Source organism: Odontesthes bonariensis, chromosome 12 (assembly GCF_027942865.1).
Source record: "Odontesthes bonariensis isolate fOdoBon6 chromosome 12, fOdoBon6.hap1, whole genome shotgun sequence".
In the NCBI taxonomy this organism is placed as follows: domain Eukaryota; kingdom Metazoa; phylum Chordata; class Actinopteri; order Atheriniformes; family Atherinopsidae; genus Odontesthes; species Odontesthes bonariensis.
The window spans coordinates 28,606,281-28,625,781 of NC_134517.1; the positions used below are offsets into that span (position 1 = coordinate 28,606,281).

The window sequence follows — 19,501 nt, forward strand, 5'->3', positions numbered from 1 at the left end:
GAATATTTTATTATGAATGAATGAATAAAGGCGTCCACATTGTTTCTTAATGGAAAAGATGGGAGATAGTTCAGCTCTGGCTTTGTGCCCTGAGTACTGCTACAGCCTCTTATTCATTCATTGTGTTACGATCATTTATTTACACTGTGAAGGGACACATGTATTATTACAGGATGGTCTCTGACTTCAGTGACTGTCGGGCTCAGCCAGATGACTGTGTGGCAGCTGCACAGCTGCCTATATCGTTGGCATGTTGATAAAACTGTATGTTATACAATCTTCTATAATGTTGGATCTCTATCCTGATCATGTTAATGAGTAGGGCTGAGCAAATATATCCATATTCTGTTTTTGTCAAGCTAAAAAAAGCTGTTAAATAATCTGTTCAGAACAGGCCACTTGCTGCACTTTTTAACCCTCCATTGTTCATCGTAACACTGCATTTTATTTCCTTTTTAAAGGCTTTTAAGCTACAGTTTGCGCCGTTTCAATAAATTAAACTAATTTTCTCACCACATCTTTGATTAATTTTGTCCAGCATTTGCAAGCTGCAGACTCTCTCTGTCCAAGCAGAGCCATAAATTGTGTAATTTATGCCTTTCAGTTCAATTAATTCAATCAAACACTCACAAGATGTCACCAAAATCACACTGTCCCTTTAAAATCTTTTCAGAAAATGATGTAAGTGTATCGCTACAGCCCGATTAATGAGTGTGGCTTTGTGTTACCGACAGACTGCCTTCATATTTCCTGCCTCACCTGAAGTTGCTTTCTTTTTGCGAGTCCTGTTTTTCTCCCCGCAGGTGGCTCAAACAATCTTTCGTGGTAATAAATGAGCCTATATCTTGACGTAATGGTCCGACATGTTAGCTGTTGTCACATTTTGAGCTGAGGGATAAGCTCATTACAGCTCATTGCTTATTACAGTTGATCTAAGTTTGATCTCGCTATGAGATCCTTTAAATGCTCGGCCATGTCAGTTACTCCACCTTTAACTGAGGAAATGCAGCTCAAGATGGAGCAACTGTTCTCCAAAACCAACGTGACTTTGACCTTTGAGTGAACTAAAAAGACTTATTTATGTACAACACAAAGAAACCAGAAATATTATCTCATTACTGTAGATACAGACTCACAATACTGTGACAGACAGGGAGAGTGTGTTTACATCTCTAGATGTAAATCAGACCATAATCCTGCGAGTGCAGCATCAAAACTCCCCCTGATAAAATATTTCTATCCATGATTTCTGATACTGAACTAAACGGATTCCCTGATGTGGAAAAAACACGTACTTATACTTATCTGTTATCGTGCTCTCAGGTCTTTTATCTGCACAAAGCAAAGCGTATTTAGGAGTTTCATTCATTTCTAGCTGAGATTTCTTACCCCGAAACAGCAATACACAGCTGATACGAACATGACAGCCGTCAGGATGATGAAACATGTGATGAAGAAGCCGATCATCAGTCTGGAGCTGCAAACAGCAAGAGAAACGGGAGGTTTCATCAAAGCCTTATTTACGTCTTCATTTAGCAGTTTACTGTTTGATTCAGTGTCCGTTCCACGGCTCAGGAGGCGATAATAAATACAGGCATTCTTTTAATGGTCTACGGCCTCGTGCTGGTGTAAATACGGTGGGAGAAAATGTAAATACTGTGGGTGTGACGGGAATGAAAGTAATCCAGAGGGGAGAGAGAAGGTGAATAAGGTAAAATCGAGGCGTAAGAGGGTCGAGGAGAGAGGTTAATAACGGCAATAAAGAGGAGCGTGAGTGAGGGATCGGCAGGAAGAAAAGAGGAGAGGAGAGGTGTGATGTTCACATTTAAGAGTCACATGTGAGCTCTTTGTGTTTGTGGTTCTGATTTTAAAGGCAAAAGATTGTGCGTCTCATGTTTTCTGGTCTGGTGTCGTGTTTTTCTGGATGTTTTTTTCATTTCATCGTCGCATGTCGGCACCATCGCGCTTCTAACGTGTTGGACCTGAAAGATGTTTTGAAGGAGCTTCAACCAACCGGATAACTCCAACACTCGGCTGAGGTCAGTTAAAACTCAGTGGGGTCACATGGCACTGAAAGGATCGGATTATTGGCCAAATTACAATAAAACTGAGTTATTAAATGCATGTAGACACCTTAATCTGACAAGAAATTGGGTCAAATCGGATTAAGACCCCGAGATAACTGGGTTGAAAGTCCCTCTAAACCTGCTTGTAGACGCTGAAGCTCGTGGTGAATCAGACTTTGCGTTCTGCGCATGCTCCAGATGTTTTCCCGGGGTCGTGACCCGGAAGTCAAAGGAGACGATATTCCTGTTGTTGTCGCCCTCAGAAAGAATGAATGAGTTTATTTAAAGGACAGCATGCAATACCATAAATTATTGCCATTTCATGAACAACAACAACAAGATGGTTACATCGGATTCAGAAGGAGTGCTATTTTCCATCCGTAGTCCTTAAAGGGGGATGGGGTAAGGAGTACAATTATTATCATTTTTTTCCTTTTACTTAAAAAAACAACCTATTTACCAGTGGGTCTATTTTAATAATTTTAATTTGTTCATTTCCGAATTATACATTTTGATTCATTTTATTTAATATTTTCTTTAAAAAAGTCTTTAAGAAGCCTGATTTAAAAAATATATATATATACATATATAAAAAGAAACAAACACTGCGATGGAGAATGCTCCGTTGTGCATCGAGTTTGTGCAACAAGCAGCTCATCACAGACCAAATGTAGAGGGACGTAGCTTCATCTTGCTCTGCGTTCTCCATCTTTCTCCAATGCCTGAGTTTGTTGTTGTTGTTGGTGGTGAAGAGGTCAACAGGAAGTGGCTCTATTAGCAATAGTTGGAATGGGTACAGCGCCACCTATCATACCGGGGTATGACACGCTTTGTGCCTCTGGTTCCATTCATTCACCGCCATATATCCAAGGAGAATTACCCTTGCTCAACTTATTCTTATTGTAATTTAGCCAACAATCCGATCCTTTCAGTGCCATGTAACCCATTGACTGTGAGCTTTGTGGGATTGTCCACGAGTCATTTAAAGATGGTTTAAATGACTCGTGGGTTTTCTTTACTCTAAATCTAAATGAATGGCTACGATGCTCGTGCTCAGGCTGCCTGTGTGTAACCTATATTGGGATCTATTTGATGACACTGTGATGCAATCCTAACACTGAGCCTCATTTGCACCAGATGGCACAGCAGTTGTTCTGCTTTTGATGCCACCTGCAGAGTTGTGACACTGATCAGAGAGAATTCTAACTTTAGTTTTCTTTGCAAATATCTCAGCGGCAGCACTTAACTCCTGCGCTCAGTTGTTTTTTTACTCACAGAAATGCCCAAATTGTGTCTCAACTGTCACTTTGACTAAGAATCCTGCCTATTTTACAGAGGAAACCACCAACTACTGCGGAAAACAAAGTTAAGCTGCATCATGCAGGGCAAATGAGGTGTTAGTTTACTCTTTATCTTCTATAATTAAGCCACCTGCTTCAAACTGCTCAGAGACGAAGCCTTATTAGAAAGTTCCTCTTATCACCGACAGCTAAAACAGCAAATGATTCATGGGTGCAGCGATAATAGCCTCTTACATCATCCAAAACTTTTTTATTTATCCGTCATTGTTGAAAAAAGACTAAATAAAGTTACTTTTAAAGTTTAGACTTTTTCTGTGGGTATTTGAAAGTTCCACTGAGGGGTGACTCACGACGGTACGATGACGATCTGGATGAAGCAGATGAAGAGAAAGACGAGGGAGGCGCAGGCCACGTACGCACCGAACCTGCTGTCCACCTGTTTGGAATACTGCAGGAGAGGATGAGAAGTCACAGAAAACACGGGTTAGACACATTAAACACGTTCCCCTCTAAGGGCAGATGTTCAGAAATGTACGAAAACCGCCGATCGAACACAAGCTAAGTATCAGGAAATGACTTCAGTGTGATGCTAAGCTGTAGTTAGATAAATTATGGATTAAAAAAATTGACTTTACACTGACTTTTATTGCTGTAAGACCTGAATTAGTCACATCAACAACCAGAATTTGTCATTAGAAAGCAGGAAATCAAAAGAAAAACGAGCTTTTACACGTTTGATCATTCACTGAATTCATCTTTTGTCCCAGTTACACAAAAAGCACCGATAATACAGGAAGATGTTTCTGATGTTTCTGTTGATTATGATTGGATTATAAACGGCTCCTGAACGCTAACGGACTTAAGGACTTGAGACTGAGGCTGTGTTCGAAACCACATACTTCTCCTACTACTCATACTAACTTTTTGAGTTAGTATGCGAGTTTGAGTAAGCGAGAAGTTCCCGGATGCATACTAGATTCTCCGAAATGTTGGGTATGCATCATGAGGTTACTACTCATCCTCAAACTACCCAAGATGCCACGTAACGTGACGCCGATCGTCATTTCCTGTCAAAACGGCAGTTTCAAGCTAGCTACAACGAGGGTAGGTTCACTTCCTGTTTTCAAAACACAAGCACCAATTGTATCATAATGGCTTTCCCTGTGATAAAAGGCAACGGGTATTTTATTTTGTGAAAATAACCGGAAGTGCGTTGCTCACTGCGGCTAGCTTTAGTAGCGCCGAATTTGTGAGAACAAAATTGTAAATAGCCGGTATTTTGTCAGGTTTCCAACACGTTGGGGATCTAAATGACTACTTTCTCGCCTGAAAATGTTTCAAATGTTGCTAAAGTTTACAGAGTTTAGAGCTTAAGTTAAATCAGCTTCAGGCCGGCTGATTTTGGCTCGGGCAGGAGCGAAATGCATTGTGGGTAAACGCTCTGCATACTGTCTGATCGATGAGTATACAGAAAGGAAGTATGTAGTATGTAGTGGAAATGTGGACATAAAAAAACTGACAACTTACAGTCTCTGTTTCCAGAGAACAAAGTTGCTTGTGTCCAAATGTCAGATATGATTTAAGTGGTCAGATAAACACTTATTTTATGTTGTCGTAAAACAAACAGATGATCACGAATCTTAAATCAAAGCTGGTAACTACAGCTGTTCTATATGTTGGACTGATGGAGGGTGAGACAGCAGCTGGGGGCCACGATTCACTCAAACTGGGATCAATAGGACGAGTCCTTCAGATCTCAACAGAAGGACTCCACTTCTTCCCCCACTCCTAAAAATCTCAGCCTGCCCTTCGCTGCCTGAAGTCCTTAAGTCCTTCTGTCTTTAGCCCAAATCTCTTCCACGTTGGAACTCTACTTCAGCTCTTTCAGTCTTGTGCTGCGCTTTGACCGATTTTCTCCAGGGAGTTCCACAGAGAAAGCTTTCTGCTCAGGGAAGACTGCTTGTCCCGGCCTGTTATACGCCTCTGCTTTGGCAGTGTGCACGTGCACGTGCGTGTGCCCTGACCTTTTTCTCCAGGTCCGGCTCTCTAAAGGTGAGCAGGAACTTTTTGACGTGCTCGGAGCGCAGGCGGTCGATGCTGCGCGCGTCGATGGCCCGGCCCAGGAACTCGTCCACCTCATCCTCCGGGTTCAGGTTTTCCTGCGTGTTTCTGAAAATAAAATGCCTGAATAAAACAAGATGAGACAGATTGACATGTACATCTTAGCATCTCTGGCTTCTAAACTTTCCTACACCGCTGTCACCTTAAATTAAACCCTTTACAAGGCGAGGATGCTAAGAATGAAAAGGCGCTCGTCCGTAGTTCTTGTAGCATCATCTTTTCCACCTACTGTACCCTGAAAAAGAAGCAACTGACCTAAAGCACCACGACTCTGATGAGCCGGTTCCTCACCGTCTAATCACTGAATCTTAAGTGTCACTTACACCGACCATGTGGACAAACACCACACGGCTGAAGATGATGGCAGGCTAACAGCCTGTTTTATCAGCTCAGATTTAGCAGGTTAGAAGCTGTGAAAAGAGGGTGAATAAAGACACTCATAACCTGACTGGAATGGGTGTAAAGTTCATATCCCAGAGAGCACACTGTACATTCAGAGCTGTGGAAATCTGAAAAATTCAAATGGTTAACGTTTCAAACATGTCATTTTTTAAATCTTTAACAAGCTAGCTGAGCTGTTTTAGGTTAAAAGCAGAGCTGCCGGAGCGCATTCATATTCACATTTGTTCATAGCCTCGTTTTTAAAGCAAAGCAGCGACAAAGTGGCATGAAAACAAACGTAAAGATGGGTTTTAATTCTGATATTTCATAAGCAGCAAACAGCCAAAAGGTAAAAAGCTGGGATCATTTAGTCATTCCAGCTTAAAGCCTTTTAAAATGGCTTTTATGAACACTGATATCTGCCAGTTTTGATCAGATCTGAACCTTATTTCGATTGTTCATCGTGTATCGAGCATTTTATTCTTCATTCAGTACATAAAGTATAATAAAGCCACTCTGTTGAACACTCAAACGACTTTGAAAACCAACAATTGTCACAAAATATTACATCAGAATTTAAAATGTTTTTAAACCTTTGTTTATGTGTTTTATTACTTATTATATTATATTATATTATACATTATATTATTTTATAGGCATGTCTGAAGCTCAGTTTTGGTAATATTAATCTTTCTGTAGATCCTTTGTGTTTAAAAGGCTTAAAAGTCCCAAAGAAATCATTGTTGCATCAGGGTTTTATGATTTATGTTGTTAAATGTCTCCTAGACATCCAGATATATTCATCTTTATCCAGTTAAACGCTTTCTCAGATAGTTTTGTCTCTTATCTACGACATACACTGCACAGAGCTCGTACCAATCATTGCACAGCGGCTTCCCTACCTTCTGTTTGTATACAAAAACCCTATAAAAATGAATTTAACATATTTTTACAAGTCTTATACAATAAGTCCTAAATATTACAACAGAATTTAAAATGTTTTTAAACCTTTGTTTATGTATTTTATCACCTGAGGCACATCTGAAGCTCAGTTTTGGTAATATTAATCTTTCTGTAGATCCTTTGTGTTTAAAAGGCTTAAAAGTCCCAAAGAAATCATTGTTGCATCAGGGTTTTATGATTTATGTTGTTAAATGTCCCCTAGACATCCAGATATATTCATTTTGATCTAGTTAAAAGCTTTCTCAGATAGTTTTGTCTCTTATCTACGACCAATCACTGCACAGCTGCCTCCCTACCTTCTGTTTGTATACAAAAACCCTGTAAAAATGAATTTAACATATGTTATAAGTCTTATACAATAAGTCACCAACTGCATATGCCTTTATCTTGCGTTGTTGGGTAGATATTCTTAATCGTGTGATTACAGTGTTGATAAAGCAGTTTCCTTTGCTCGGTTCTTAAGAGGAATGACAGCAACAGCCCACCGAACTTGTACTTTAGCAGGAAATATGCTAATTTGCAGAAGCTAATCAAATCACCACAGCTTACATAAAGAGTAAAATATTGATAAAAAATTATGTTAAGACAAACTAAAGCGCTATAATAACTGCATCTAAAGCATAAAGGATCAACCCAGTATGCACCTCTGCTCAACTACAGAACATAAAGTCTTTTTTTTTTTTTACTATTAAAGTGTTTCATAAACCTTCTGTGCTTCAGAGGTACATTAAGTGACATCAGCAGATCATTAAGTGGCTATATGGTTGCTTTTTCACACTTATTCTGTTAATGCAGAGAGACTATAACGATAAACAGAAACTGCACCAACAAACGACTCAAGTCGGAAACTAAATGATGAATAAAGCTACGTTGTGACTGTGATTTGATTAAGTTTGATGTAAAGCTGCTTTCAGAAAAACAGACCAAACCAACTGCATTCACATAAAACTGAAAGATATATATATTTTTTTTTTTTTAAATCTGCAGATTACAGCTACTTCATGCACAGTAAAAACATCCTGTTGCTGCATTTTCTTTGTTTATGCTTCTAAGTAAACTCCTGTCATTACTAATGATGAACAGAAGAGCAGAAACACTCCTGCTGCAGGTGTTACTCACTTGTCCTTGGGGTCTTCAAAGCCCTACAAGAAAAACAGAGAGAGAAAAACAAGATTTTTAGCTCAAAATACCAGCTTCCGGTGTCTTTCAGGGGCTCCGTTTTTCTTTTTAATCTAAAAACCATTTAAACTATCAAACCTGCTGACAAAGGCTTAATGTTTTCTGACTGACAGTTCACATAAAAGAATAAATTATGGTTGAAAAAGGCTCTTATCCTTTCAAATTAAATAAATCACCGTCTACAACCAAAGTAGGGATAGAAAGGGTACTCTGTTCAGGGTACTTTCAGATATGTTCTTGACACCATGAAACCTATAATTGCTTTAATAAATGTATAATATATAATATAGATGATATAAGTATGAACATTTATTTTAGCTACAGGCCAAAAAAAAAATCTCTAAAACTCTGCAGATTAAATATCTTTGCATATATATTCATTTGACTTGAGCTTCTACAAACTGCTACAAATCATTTTCATTTCCCAGATAAACACAGTTCACAAGGAAAGAGTTAAGAGCTTCAATCGTACCACTGATTGCAACCTTTTTAGTGTAATAACGGCATTATATGCTGGCATTATAATTTAAACAATAACAGTTATTTGGGGTCTCGATGACATAATGATTAGTTTGAGAAAAGGGTAAAAATAAGAGGCATACGGCGAAAGGTTCCCTGTGGATGGAAACACATGAGGAGGAAAGAAAAGATAATGTAGGGGCTTGTTAGATGAAGGATTCTTGAGTCTAACTGGGTTCACAATTTGCACCTGTGAGGTAAAAAGCCATTTATTTTAAAAAGTAATTGAGGGAATGGAATGTTTTCTTCAGTATTTTGCAGTTTTTGAGCACAAATAAAGTAATAATGTGTATGAAAGACATTAAAGGGACAAACAGGATGAGCTTAACTGGTTATTTTCACCTTTTCTTCCCCCAAAAAACTCAACTGAGTGACAGCAAAACACTTAAAAATCCTCCGTTTCCACTTTAACACGACAATTTTCATATAAATTAGAAACTGTAAGTCATTCCAGATTCCAATCAAATAGCAACCAGCTGCAGTGACTCAGCTTGACTCAGAAACTCATATCTATTCATTTAAATTGCCAACTAAATAAATTCTAAATAAAGCACTCAACACATAATGCATTCTAACATCACACCACAGAGGAAGCTAATGAGTCTCTCTAGCTCACTCTGGTGGATAAATTGATAAATGCCCGCTCGTTTCACTGTCTCCTTTTTGCAAAAGCCGGCAGCTGAAGCATAAATGTGTTAAATCCTGGATTCCTCCGTCAACAGCTCAGCTTCATCTGGGTCTGGGGATCCATGACAACCAGCCATAAATATCCTTTTATGAACCCTCTGTGGGACTTCTTGCTCTGTGCAGCTCTGTTCTAATGACAGAGCGTTCTGCGTTATTAATGCAGTTATTAATCCAGCTATTAATGCAGTTATTAATTAAGTTATCAATGTAGCTATCAATGCAGTTATTAATGCAGTTATTAATGCAGTTATTAATTAAGTTATCAATGTAGCTATCAATGCAGTTATTAATGCAGTTATTAATCCAGCTATTAATGCAGCTATCAATGCCGTTATCAATGCAGTTATTAATGTAGCTATTAATGCAGTTATCAATGCATCTATCAATGTAGTTATCAATGCAGTTATCAATGCAGTTATTAATGCAGTTATCAATGCAGTTTTTACTGCAGTTTTTAATGCAGTTATTAATGCAGCTATCAATGCAGTTATTAATGTAGCTATTAATGCAGTTATCAATGCATCTATCAATGTAGTTATTAATGCAGATATTAATGCAGTTTTTAATGCAGCTATCAATCCAGCTATCGATGCAGCTATTAATGCAGTTTTTAATGCAGTTATTAATGCAGATATTAATGCAGATATTAATGAAGTTATCAATGCAGTTATCGATGCAGTTATTAATGCAGTTTTTAATGCAGTTATTAATGCAGTTATTAATGCAGCTATCAATGCAGTTATTAATGCAGCTATCAATGCAGTTATTAATGCAGCTATCAATGCAGTTATTAATGCAGCTATCAATCCAGCTATCGATGCAGTTATTAATGCAGTTTTTAATGCAGTTATTAATGCAGTTTTTAATGCAGTTTTTAATGCAGTTATTAATGCAGTTTTTAATGCAGCTATCAATGCAGCTATTAATGAAGTTATCAATGCAGTTATTAATGCAGTTTTTAATGCAGTTATTAATGCAGCTATTAATGCAGTTATTAATGCAGCTATTAATGCAGCTATCAATGCAGTTATTAATGCAGCTATCAATCCAGCTATCGATGCAACTATTAATGCAGTTTTTAATGCAGTTATTAATGCAGCTATTAATGCAGATATTAATACATCTATCAATGCAGTTATTAATGCATCTATCAATGCAGTTATCAATGCAGTTATTAATGCAGCTATTAATGCAGTTATTAATGCAGCTATCAATGCAGTTATTAATGCAGCTATCAATGCAGCTATTAATGCAGATATTAATGAAGTTATCAATGCAGTTATTAATGCAGCTATCAATCCAGCTATTGATGCAGCTATTAATGCAGTTTTTAATGCAGTTATTAATGCAGCTATTAATGCAGATATTAATGCATCTATCAATGCAGTTATTAATGCATCTATCAATGCAGTTATTAATGCAGTTTTTAATGCAGCTATCAATGCAGCTATTAATGCAGTTATTAATGCAGTTATCAATGCAGTTATCAATGCAGCTATTAATGCAGATATTAATGCATCTATCAATGCAGTTATTAATGCATCTATCAATGCAGTTATTAATGCAGTTTTTAATGCAGCTATCAATGCAGCTATTAATGCAGTTATCAATGCAGTTATCAATGCAGCTATTAATGCAGATATTAATGCATCTATCAATGCAGTTATTAATGCAGCTACTAATGCAGATATTAATGCATCAATGCAGTTATTAATGCATCTGTCAATGTAGATATTAATGCAGTTTTTAATGCAGCTATTAATGCATATATTAATGAAGTTATTAATGCAGCTATTAATGCAGCTATCAATGCAGTTATCAATGCAGCTATTAATTCAGTTATTAATGCAGTTATTAATGAAGTTATCAATGCAGTTATTAATGCAGTTTTTAATGCAACTATCAATGCAGTTATCAATTCAGCTATTAATGCAGTTATCAATCCAGCTATTAATGCAGTTATCAATCCAGCTAGATGCAGTTTTTAATGCAGTTATTAATGCAGCTATTAATGCAGTTATTAATGCAGCTATCAATGCAGTTATTAATGCAGCTATTAATGCATCTATCAATGCAGTTATTAATGCAGCTATTAACGCAGATATTAATGCATCTATCAATGCAGTTATTAATGCATCTATCAATGCAGTTATTAATGCAGCTATTAATGCATCTATCAATGCAGTTATTAATGCAGCTATTAATGCAGATATTAATGCAGCTATCAATGCAGTTATTAATGCAGCTATTAATGCATCTATCAATGCAGTTATTAATGCAGCTATTAATGCAGATATTAATGCAGCTATCAATGCAGATATTAATGCAGTTTTTAATGCAGTTATTAATGCAGCTATTAATGCAGTTATTAATGCATCTATCAATGCAGTTATTAATGCAGCTATTAATGCAGATATTAATGCATCTATTAATGCATATATTAATGCAGCTACCAATGCAGATATCAATGCAGCTATTAATGCAGTTATTAATGCAGTTATTAATAAAGTTATCAATGCAGTTATTAATGCAGTTTTTAATGCAACTATCAATGCAGTTATCAATGCAGCTATTAATGCAGCTACCAATGCAGTTATCAATGCAGCTATTAATGCAGTTATTAATAAAGTTATCAATGCAGTTATTAATGCAGTTTTTAATGCAACTATCAATGCAGTTATCAATGCAGCTATTAATGCAGTTATCAATCCAGCTATCGATGCAGTTATTAATGCAGTTATTAATGCAGCTATTAATGCAGTTATTAATGCAGCTATTAATGCAGTTATTAATGCAGCTATCAATCCAGCTATCGATGCAGCTATTAATGCAGTTTTTAATGCAGTTATTAATGCAGCTATTAATGCAGTTATTAATGCAGCTATCAATGCAGATATTAATGCAGATATTAATGCATCTATCAATGCAGTTATTAATGCAGTTTTTAATGCAGCTATCAATGCAGTTATCAATGCAGTTATTAATGCAACTATCAATGCAGTTATCAATGCAGCTATTAATGCAGTTATTAATGCAGTTATCAATCCAGCTATCGATGCAGTTATTAATGCAGTTTTTAATGCAGTTATTAATGCAGCTATTAATGCAGTTATTAATGCAGTTATTAATGCAGCTATCAATCCAGCTATCGATGCAGCTATTAATGCAGTTTTTAATGCAGTTATTAATGCAGCTATTAATGCAGATATTAATGCATCTATCAATGCAGTTATTAATGCAGTTTTTAATGCAGCTATCAATGCAGTTATCAATGCAGTTATTAATGCAACTATCAATGCAGTAATTAATGCAACTATTAATGCAGTTATTAATGCAGCTATCAATGCAGTTATTGATGATGAGTGAGGCTGTAAAAACACTCCGGTACTTTGATGACACACACAAACACAGTGTGTGATGTCAAGACGAATGAGTTAATGTGTTTATTAATGACAACAGAACACAACTCTGTTTTTATGCAGCGTTGACATCACTAACAAAAATGTTTAGTATTTTCTGTCAGTAGGTGGCACTCTTTTCTTCTTTCTTTAAGCAGCCATATCTGCTGTGTTATACTACCCACCTACCAGTTGCTGCATTTACTCTGAACGGAACTCTCAGGGTCACATGACTAATAATTACTTAAGTGGGATTTCTGTTTGTAGCCTTCTTAACCTCTAAGAATGCATTTTTACCGTACCAGTACACAGCGCTTTCTGTGCCTTATTGCATGGATCCATTAAATACCAAATGCCCAGTTTCATTTCTACTGTCTGATTTCGTAGCATTACATTTCATTAATTTGGCACACACTTCCATCCACAACAGCTCACAAAAAGAGATTTAAACCTAACAACACACAGGAGATGGATATTATCAGACACTGATCTTAAAATAGTTCAAATAAAATGCATGTGTGCATTTTAACTCCACAAAGTGTTGGATCCCACACTGTAACACAGTAGCAATATCCCCTGTGGACAAATAAAAGCTAACTAGGATGCACTTTAATCTGCGCTTTTTGAGGGTTCCACCATTTTCAATCAGGCATGTTTACAGCAGCAATAGATGTCTTAAAAAGAACTGTGTGGGTGGCCTAGGCGGCTTCATCCTGTTTCCTATAATAGATTCTTACAGTCAAGTATAGAGTGATTCTCTGTCTGCAGGTTTGGCTCAGCTGCAGCACATAAATGTAAAGTGAATCTGAACACGATCGCGTCACTCAGCTGCTGCATTTCTGGCCTGATTACAGCGGCCTACGTGCTGCTGTTGTCACCCAGAGAGCTCCTGAGAGCCTCTCACTGCCAGTGTGAGATGTGAGAGGTGGAGTGTGCCATTTAGAGCCATCTCCGCCGCTTATGAGGACTGCAGATCAAAGGGTTGGAACTATTAACGATGTGCTGGCTTCACCACCGGATGAGAGCCCAGATTAGCTTTTGGCTGGTGAGTCACCTGGCTGTGGCTCTTTAATAACACCAGTAAGTATAACGGTGCCACAAAGAGTCAGAACAATTTTAATCCAACGGTGACGGGGATGTGGGGGTGCTGAGGGGAAGGCCTACAGCAGCCCCTACTGACGGGGGGGTGTAACTGCAAGACAATTCAAATAATATTTGCTTTAACTTTAGATCTTTTCAGCGTGTTTTAGCTGATGTATACGCTCAGTGTCATTTACTGTCTAAATGTAGAGCGAGTGAAGACATCAATGACCAGTAATGGAGGGTGGGGTTTGTTAGCATCACATGCACAAGAACCTTTGGGGGTTTTACTGTTCATAAGCAGCTACTTGTTAATGTATTTTTTCTGTTTTTGGCAGTTATTATTAAGTCATTTTATAGATTTTGTCACAGTGCCCCCCAGGTCTGACCGACTTTCCCTCATCCCCGAACAGAGACCCTTTCTAAAAGTCTTCCTCACCATCCTTTTCATCTCCTTGGAGATCTGGTTTCCACCCAGATGGTTGTAGAAGGGCCGGTCGGTCCAGTGGCCGCTGTTGTGGGTGACAGAGTTGGTCCGCTGTCGGCTCATTTTGGCAATCATCGCCTTTTCTTCTTTCTGTTTTAAAGAGAAAGATGCAGAGATTAATGACAGACATACACGTGAAGGAACTAACAATAACGTTATATGTTTTTACATAAATCTTTATAGTGTTAAGTTGAGCTTTTCTCTTTTTTTCAAAAACAGTTGTAATGCCAAACTTTGAGTTTTCAGAGCAGAGAGGGAGAGCAAAACCTGATCCTTTGTCCAGTCGTGGACAGTTTGTTTGCTAATTCTGTACCTTTCTGCTGTAACTGCATCCACAGCTTCTTTACTAAGCGTAGTAACTTGTCTGGTGGTGAAGGAGGTGAAAAAAGGAGGACTGATGCAGCGGGGGATTAAGGCCAAGGACATACAAGTAGCTGATCAGGTAAATGGCAGAGAGGAAGTCAAGAAGGATTACTGTAAGAGTCACAGTTTACACAGGTGCTCATTTGAGTGCACGGCAGTGCAGATATCAGCACTACATGACTAAGAAAGTAGTCAAATATATAAAGCTTAGATGGTGTCCACCAGGGAACGGTGCTCAGGATGATGAATACTGACAGAATCTGTGTAGTTTTGTAAGATTCAGCTTCTCTGTGATGATCTTTTTATGCCGAGCGCCTGAGATACTGCAGCTCACGACTTTGATTTTCAGCCCCGCACGACACCAATATGCTTTATGTTCCCTTAACACTTTGATGAGGTCTTTGTGGTCTCTTTAACGTGAAAACAAATGCATGTGTCAGGCTGTACTTACGCAGGGCTCGTACGAAGTTTTGCTTTCATGACGCAGGTGTTTAATCTCACAGCTGGAGGTGTAACTTTAATTAGTTGTGAAATATTACACACACACACAGCTTGAAATTTTTACAAACTATTGCATTTGTTTTTATTCAAATTTTGTGAAAACGGAGTGTCATCATGTGAAATGATCAAGTTGCAGCTGAGCGTTTGTTCACCAACACCGAATCTGCATAGCGCACTGGAAAAAAATCAAAGTCTTACCAAGTATATTTGTCTCATTTCTAGTCAAAATATCTCATTACACTTAATATAAAACACAACTGCCTAACAAGTACCATTTCAGCCAGATGTAGGGACTTGTTTGAAGACAATACATCTGGAATATCTTGTTAAATGAAAAAGTCTTGAAAACATCTTGTTTTGGGTCACATATCATATGAAACAAGCTTTTTTGACATTTGAAGAGGTTTTTAAGCTAATTTCAAGGTCACTTTTAACTCAAAAGTCCTAAATATCACATCTTATTTCAAGAAATCTTGACAAGCCGATTTTCACTAGTTCCATTGGCAGATTTGTTGCTTATTTAAAGCAAAAACGTCTTGTATTTGTTGTTTTTCTTACATATTTTTGGGGGGCATTTTTTCCAGTGCGTGACCACATCATTACAGGTAAGATAACATGAACTCGTTCTCTCACATCACAATATGAGCAAAATGGCAGGAATCAAAGCAAAGCGGCAGCAACACAGACCACCTGCAGCTGCATAATGTTTTAAAACTCTGAGAAGTTGGATTTAGACTGGCTTCCATGCAGGTGAATCAGGCAGAGAAGCATTTATTTCCTCTGCAAGCTGTGAGAGGACGACTACAAAAGCATCTTCACAGTCAAACTGTTCACTTTCTTCATGATGAAAATGATAAGTTCTGCTGCTGAAGTTCTGCTGTAAGATGGAGATGGAGTCTGGGATGGTTTTCATTTGTCAGATCACGACTGCACGGTGGCTCCAGGATGCAACGTCTGAAGAAGTATTAAAAGTAAAGCACAAGCTTCCTTTTGTCTCCCACCATGTGCAGCAAAATGAGAGGACGATATCACCTCACATGATATGCTAACTATAGCCACAGCTTGTGATAGCGCCGGAGGACAGAAGCGGCTGATATAAAAAAAATAAAAATAATAAAAAAGTACAGTTATAAACAAACTGAAGCTCACGCAGGGGACCAGAGATAAGCTCAGTCTGTTCACATGGGACAGAAGTTCAGATGACACATGTGGACCGGCAGTGTGCGTTTTAAAAGATGGCTCCATCAAAACCGGCATATAAATATCGTGATGTATTAAAAAATGTCCAACTTTTTACCTCAAGAAGGGTCTCAGTGGACTTTGCAACGTTATAGGATTTAAGACGGATGTTATAGGATGTTAAATATCAGCTCAGTTCCAGCTGTGTCCATTCAGGAGCCCGTTTATCCTTCACACTTACATCCAAGAGTCTAAAATAAGGTTTGCATGCTACAACATTTCTGCAGCAGGTCTTCACCTTTGGGTAATGTTAGATGTTTATCTTTGAGACGATAAAAGCATCAAACTGATGTTATATTATCTGTAGTGCTCACTACTGTTTAGGGCCGACACTGAGGGGTTAAAAAATGGCAGCATGCAAAATAGCTGCTCTTTCATTCTTATAGGCCGGCTTAACCAGACATTAGGCAGCTACATGGTTGTGTCATCAAGCAAAGTCTTGAAGACAAACAAGTCTTTTCATTTTAGCTCAGGATCGGCAGATTTTTGTGGCTCACTATGAGTCTCTTTGGTGTGGACATTTATTTTACCTTATTTTTAATAAGTAATCATTTCCCAGCACATTTTATAGTCAAACAGAGCTGTGATAAGGTGAAGACGGCCCAGAAATGCTTGCACGTACATGCATGAGGGCACGTGTGAAAGAGAAGAGGGAATCATTTAAAAACCAAAGAACATTATCAAAGCATCTTGTGGCTCATCCTTTTCACTGAAGCCCCTTTGTAAAATTGTCAAAACAATCCTGCTGACACCCACTAACATCTGGGCTCGAGCGCAACGTGAGATCCACATTTAGTTCCACGTCAAAGCGCTCTGCAGTGGCCGCAGGTTTTTGTCAGCTTCAGCTCAGCATCGATGGGAACGCGGCACCCAGATCAGATGCTGTAGGGCAGGCAAAAAGCAAAGGGCACAACTCGTGTTTTCTTTAGCAGAGACGCACATCTACCGAACTTAACATCTCATAAGGAGGCTCTTCACGGACAAAAAGAGATGAGATTGGTCCATTTTTTTTCTCAATGAACTGTTCTAATCGGGTCAAAGTGTGTCGTCACACCGTCCTGATGTTGCAGTGACATGCCATTCCCCTGGGAGACAGAAGCATCTCTCAGAGCACTGATAATAAACCCACTACTGCACACACTGGGAGAGGCTTTAATGGGCTTCTTTTAGTGGTTGTACATATGTTTAAAAAAAAAAAAAAAACCTGTTTAAACATGCTACTTTTGAGGCAAAAACTGGATGGGTAAGCCTCAACCTCGACTTCATTTCCATTTTTAAAAGAAAGGCCTGTGGGCTGAACATGTACAGTAACAGCTAAAGGGCCATTCAGACCAAACTAGAGTATAAAACGAGAGGAATCGTTAACTATTCCTGTGCTGTGGGTGTGCAAATTATCCATCTATAGTCACAGGAAGTATATGAAGTGGTTTACAGGTGTGTTAGTTTGGGTTTTTTGCTTTCTTACTATATATAAAAATCAGTTGATGCAGCCAACATGCATCTTGGTGTCTTTGTACAAGTGCATTTTGGTATTTGAGGCAATGATCAGAACTGTACCCTTTTCTGGCTGCAGCCCACTATGAGAAAAGTTTCTATGTTGTTGCTCTTCAGGTAGGCGTTTCTCTCTCCTCCTGCTCCCGGTTCCACATCGTAGTCCCCATTTAAATAGTTGAGAGTGGCCTTGGTGACGTGGATGCGCCTGAAAGGAGAGCAACACGTGTTCTTAGGGTTAGGTGTTCGTGGGAGGTGTGAATGTGAGCATAAAGTGAACAGGCCTTACCCAGCTTTGCCCCCAGCTTCCATCTGATTGGCTAGCGTGACATCATTGGACCAGACATCAAACTGCCACTTCCTGAGTCCCAGCACCCCGCAGTGCACCCTGCCGCTGTGGATGCCAACTCGCATGTTCACATTCACCCCAGTCACCTCCCGTACCAGCCTGCAAGGCACGCAGAGCAGCCTTTAGAGTGCATGTCACAGTTTTAAACTGCAGCTTTCCACATGGATCTTTCAAGCCAACTTTTCTGAGGATATAATGATTTCACCCACTTTTTGACTTTAACAGGTTAGAACCTCCTGCCTTTCTATTTAAATAACTTTTTGATGACATCACATTTTAATACAGGTGTGCTACAAGTTATGCTGCATAATAACTGGGACGCGGTCGATTTTTTTCACACATTGTTCACCACTCAAGTTAAGTTTGGTTTATAATCCCCTAAAATTCTACCAGTCAAAGGAAATACATTATGATTCAAAAAAGCTGAATCCTTTTAGGGTGGCTGCTCAATCCCTGCAATATATCTACAACAGTTAGGACAAAATCACACTTTAATTTATCCTTTAACAGGCTTTGGATCATAAATCTGATCGAATAATCAGAAAAGATCTTCTGAAAAACAGGCAATGCATGGTTTAACGCATGGTCTGAAGATGAAGTGACACTGTGATGTTACCAGCTGGAAGATTTGTTGTGCTTTTGCAAGATGAAAAAATAGAAATAAGATAAAAAAAAAACAGGCAATGCATGGTTTAATGCATGATCTGAAGATGAAAAAATAGAAATAACATTAAAAAAACAGGATGTAATTTGCATAAAGCAGAAAAACTGCAAATACTCAACTCTGCCAAACTAGGATCTACAAATAATTGGCAGTTTTGCTTGATAAGTGGCTTAAATAACTGCCTAATTAATGTGTATTTTTAGGAGAAATGCTAAGCTATGCTAAGAAGGATAAGACGGAAACAGAAATGGACTCCAGGATGGATGAACTGATGTTGGGAGGTAATAATAAACAGCAGAGAGATGCTGATTATCTGTGGTGGCTTAGAAACGTAAGCTCTGTTGAGAAAGAAAACAGAAGAATTGACAAGCATGCACAGACAATTCCCATCCCTCCCCAGGTCTGTTAACTGTGACAGCTTCAGGTGCAGATCAATCCCATCACGTACGGCACCAGACGTCCGTCTCAGTCTACACATTTACGGGAGCCAACTTACGAGATGGCTTCTATCATGTCCATCCCCATCTCCACACAGCAGTGGGCGTGGTCGGCCCTCGCCTCCGGCAGCCCAGACACACAGTAGTAGCAGTCTCCCAGGATCTTGATCCGCAGGCAGTGGTTCTCCTGTTGGGAACCACAGGAACCGAAGTGAGGACAACTTATCAGAAGCTATCCAGTAAAGGGCGTGAAAAAAGGCTTCTCTTTTAGATTT

At 38.6% G+C, this 19,501-nt stretch overlaps 1 protein-coding gene across 3 annotated transcripts in view; it reads right to left on the bottom strand.

Moving 5' to 3' along the window:
• The window catches only part of adcy5 (adenylate cyclase 5), a 111,531-nt gene that overhangs the window by 13,511 nt on the left and 78,519 nt on the right, over nt 1-19,501 (bottom strand). For 2 of the 3 annotated variants that reach the window (XM_075479987.1, XM_075479985.1), the window contains exons 5-12: nt 19,286-19,413; nt 18,066-18,224; nt 17,843-17,984; nt 14,135-14,272; nt 7,952-7,974; nt 5,392-5,551; nt 3,718-3,815; nt 1,390-1,477 (exon numbers count right to left, since the gene is read on the bottom strand). In XM_075479987.1, the coding sequence (XP_075336102.1) occupies nt 1,390-1,477; nt 3,718-3,815; nt 5,392-5,551; nt 7,952-7,974; nt 14,135-14,272; nt 17,843-17,984; nt 18,066-18,224; nt 19,286-19,413 (936 nt within the window). The remainder of the gene's footprint in view (nt 1-1,389; nt 1,478-3,717; nt 3,816-5,391; nt 5,552-7,951; nt 7,975-14,134; nt 14,273-17,842; nt 17,985-18,065; nt 18,225-19,285; nt 19,414-19,501) is intronic. The other variant, XM_075479986.1, reaches the window with a different exon arrangement.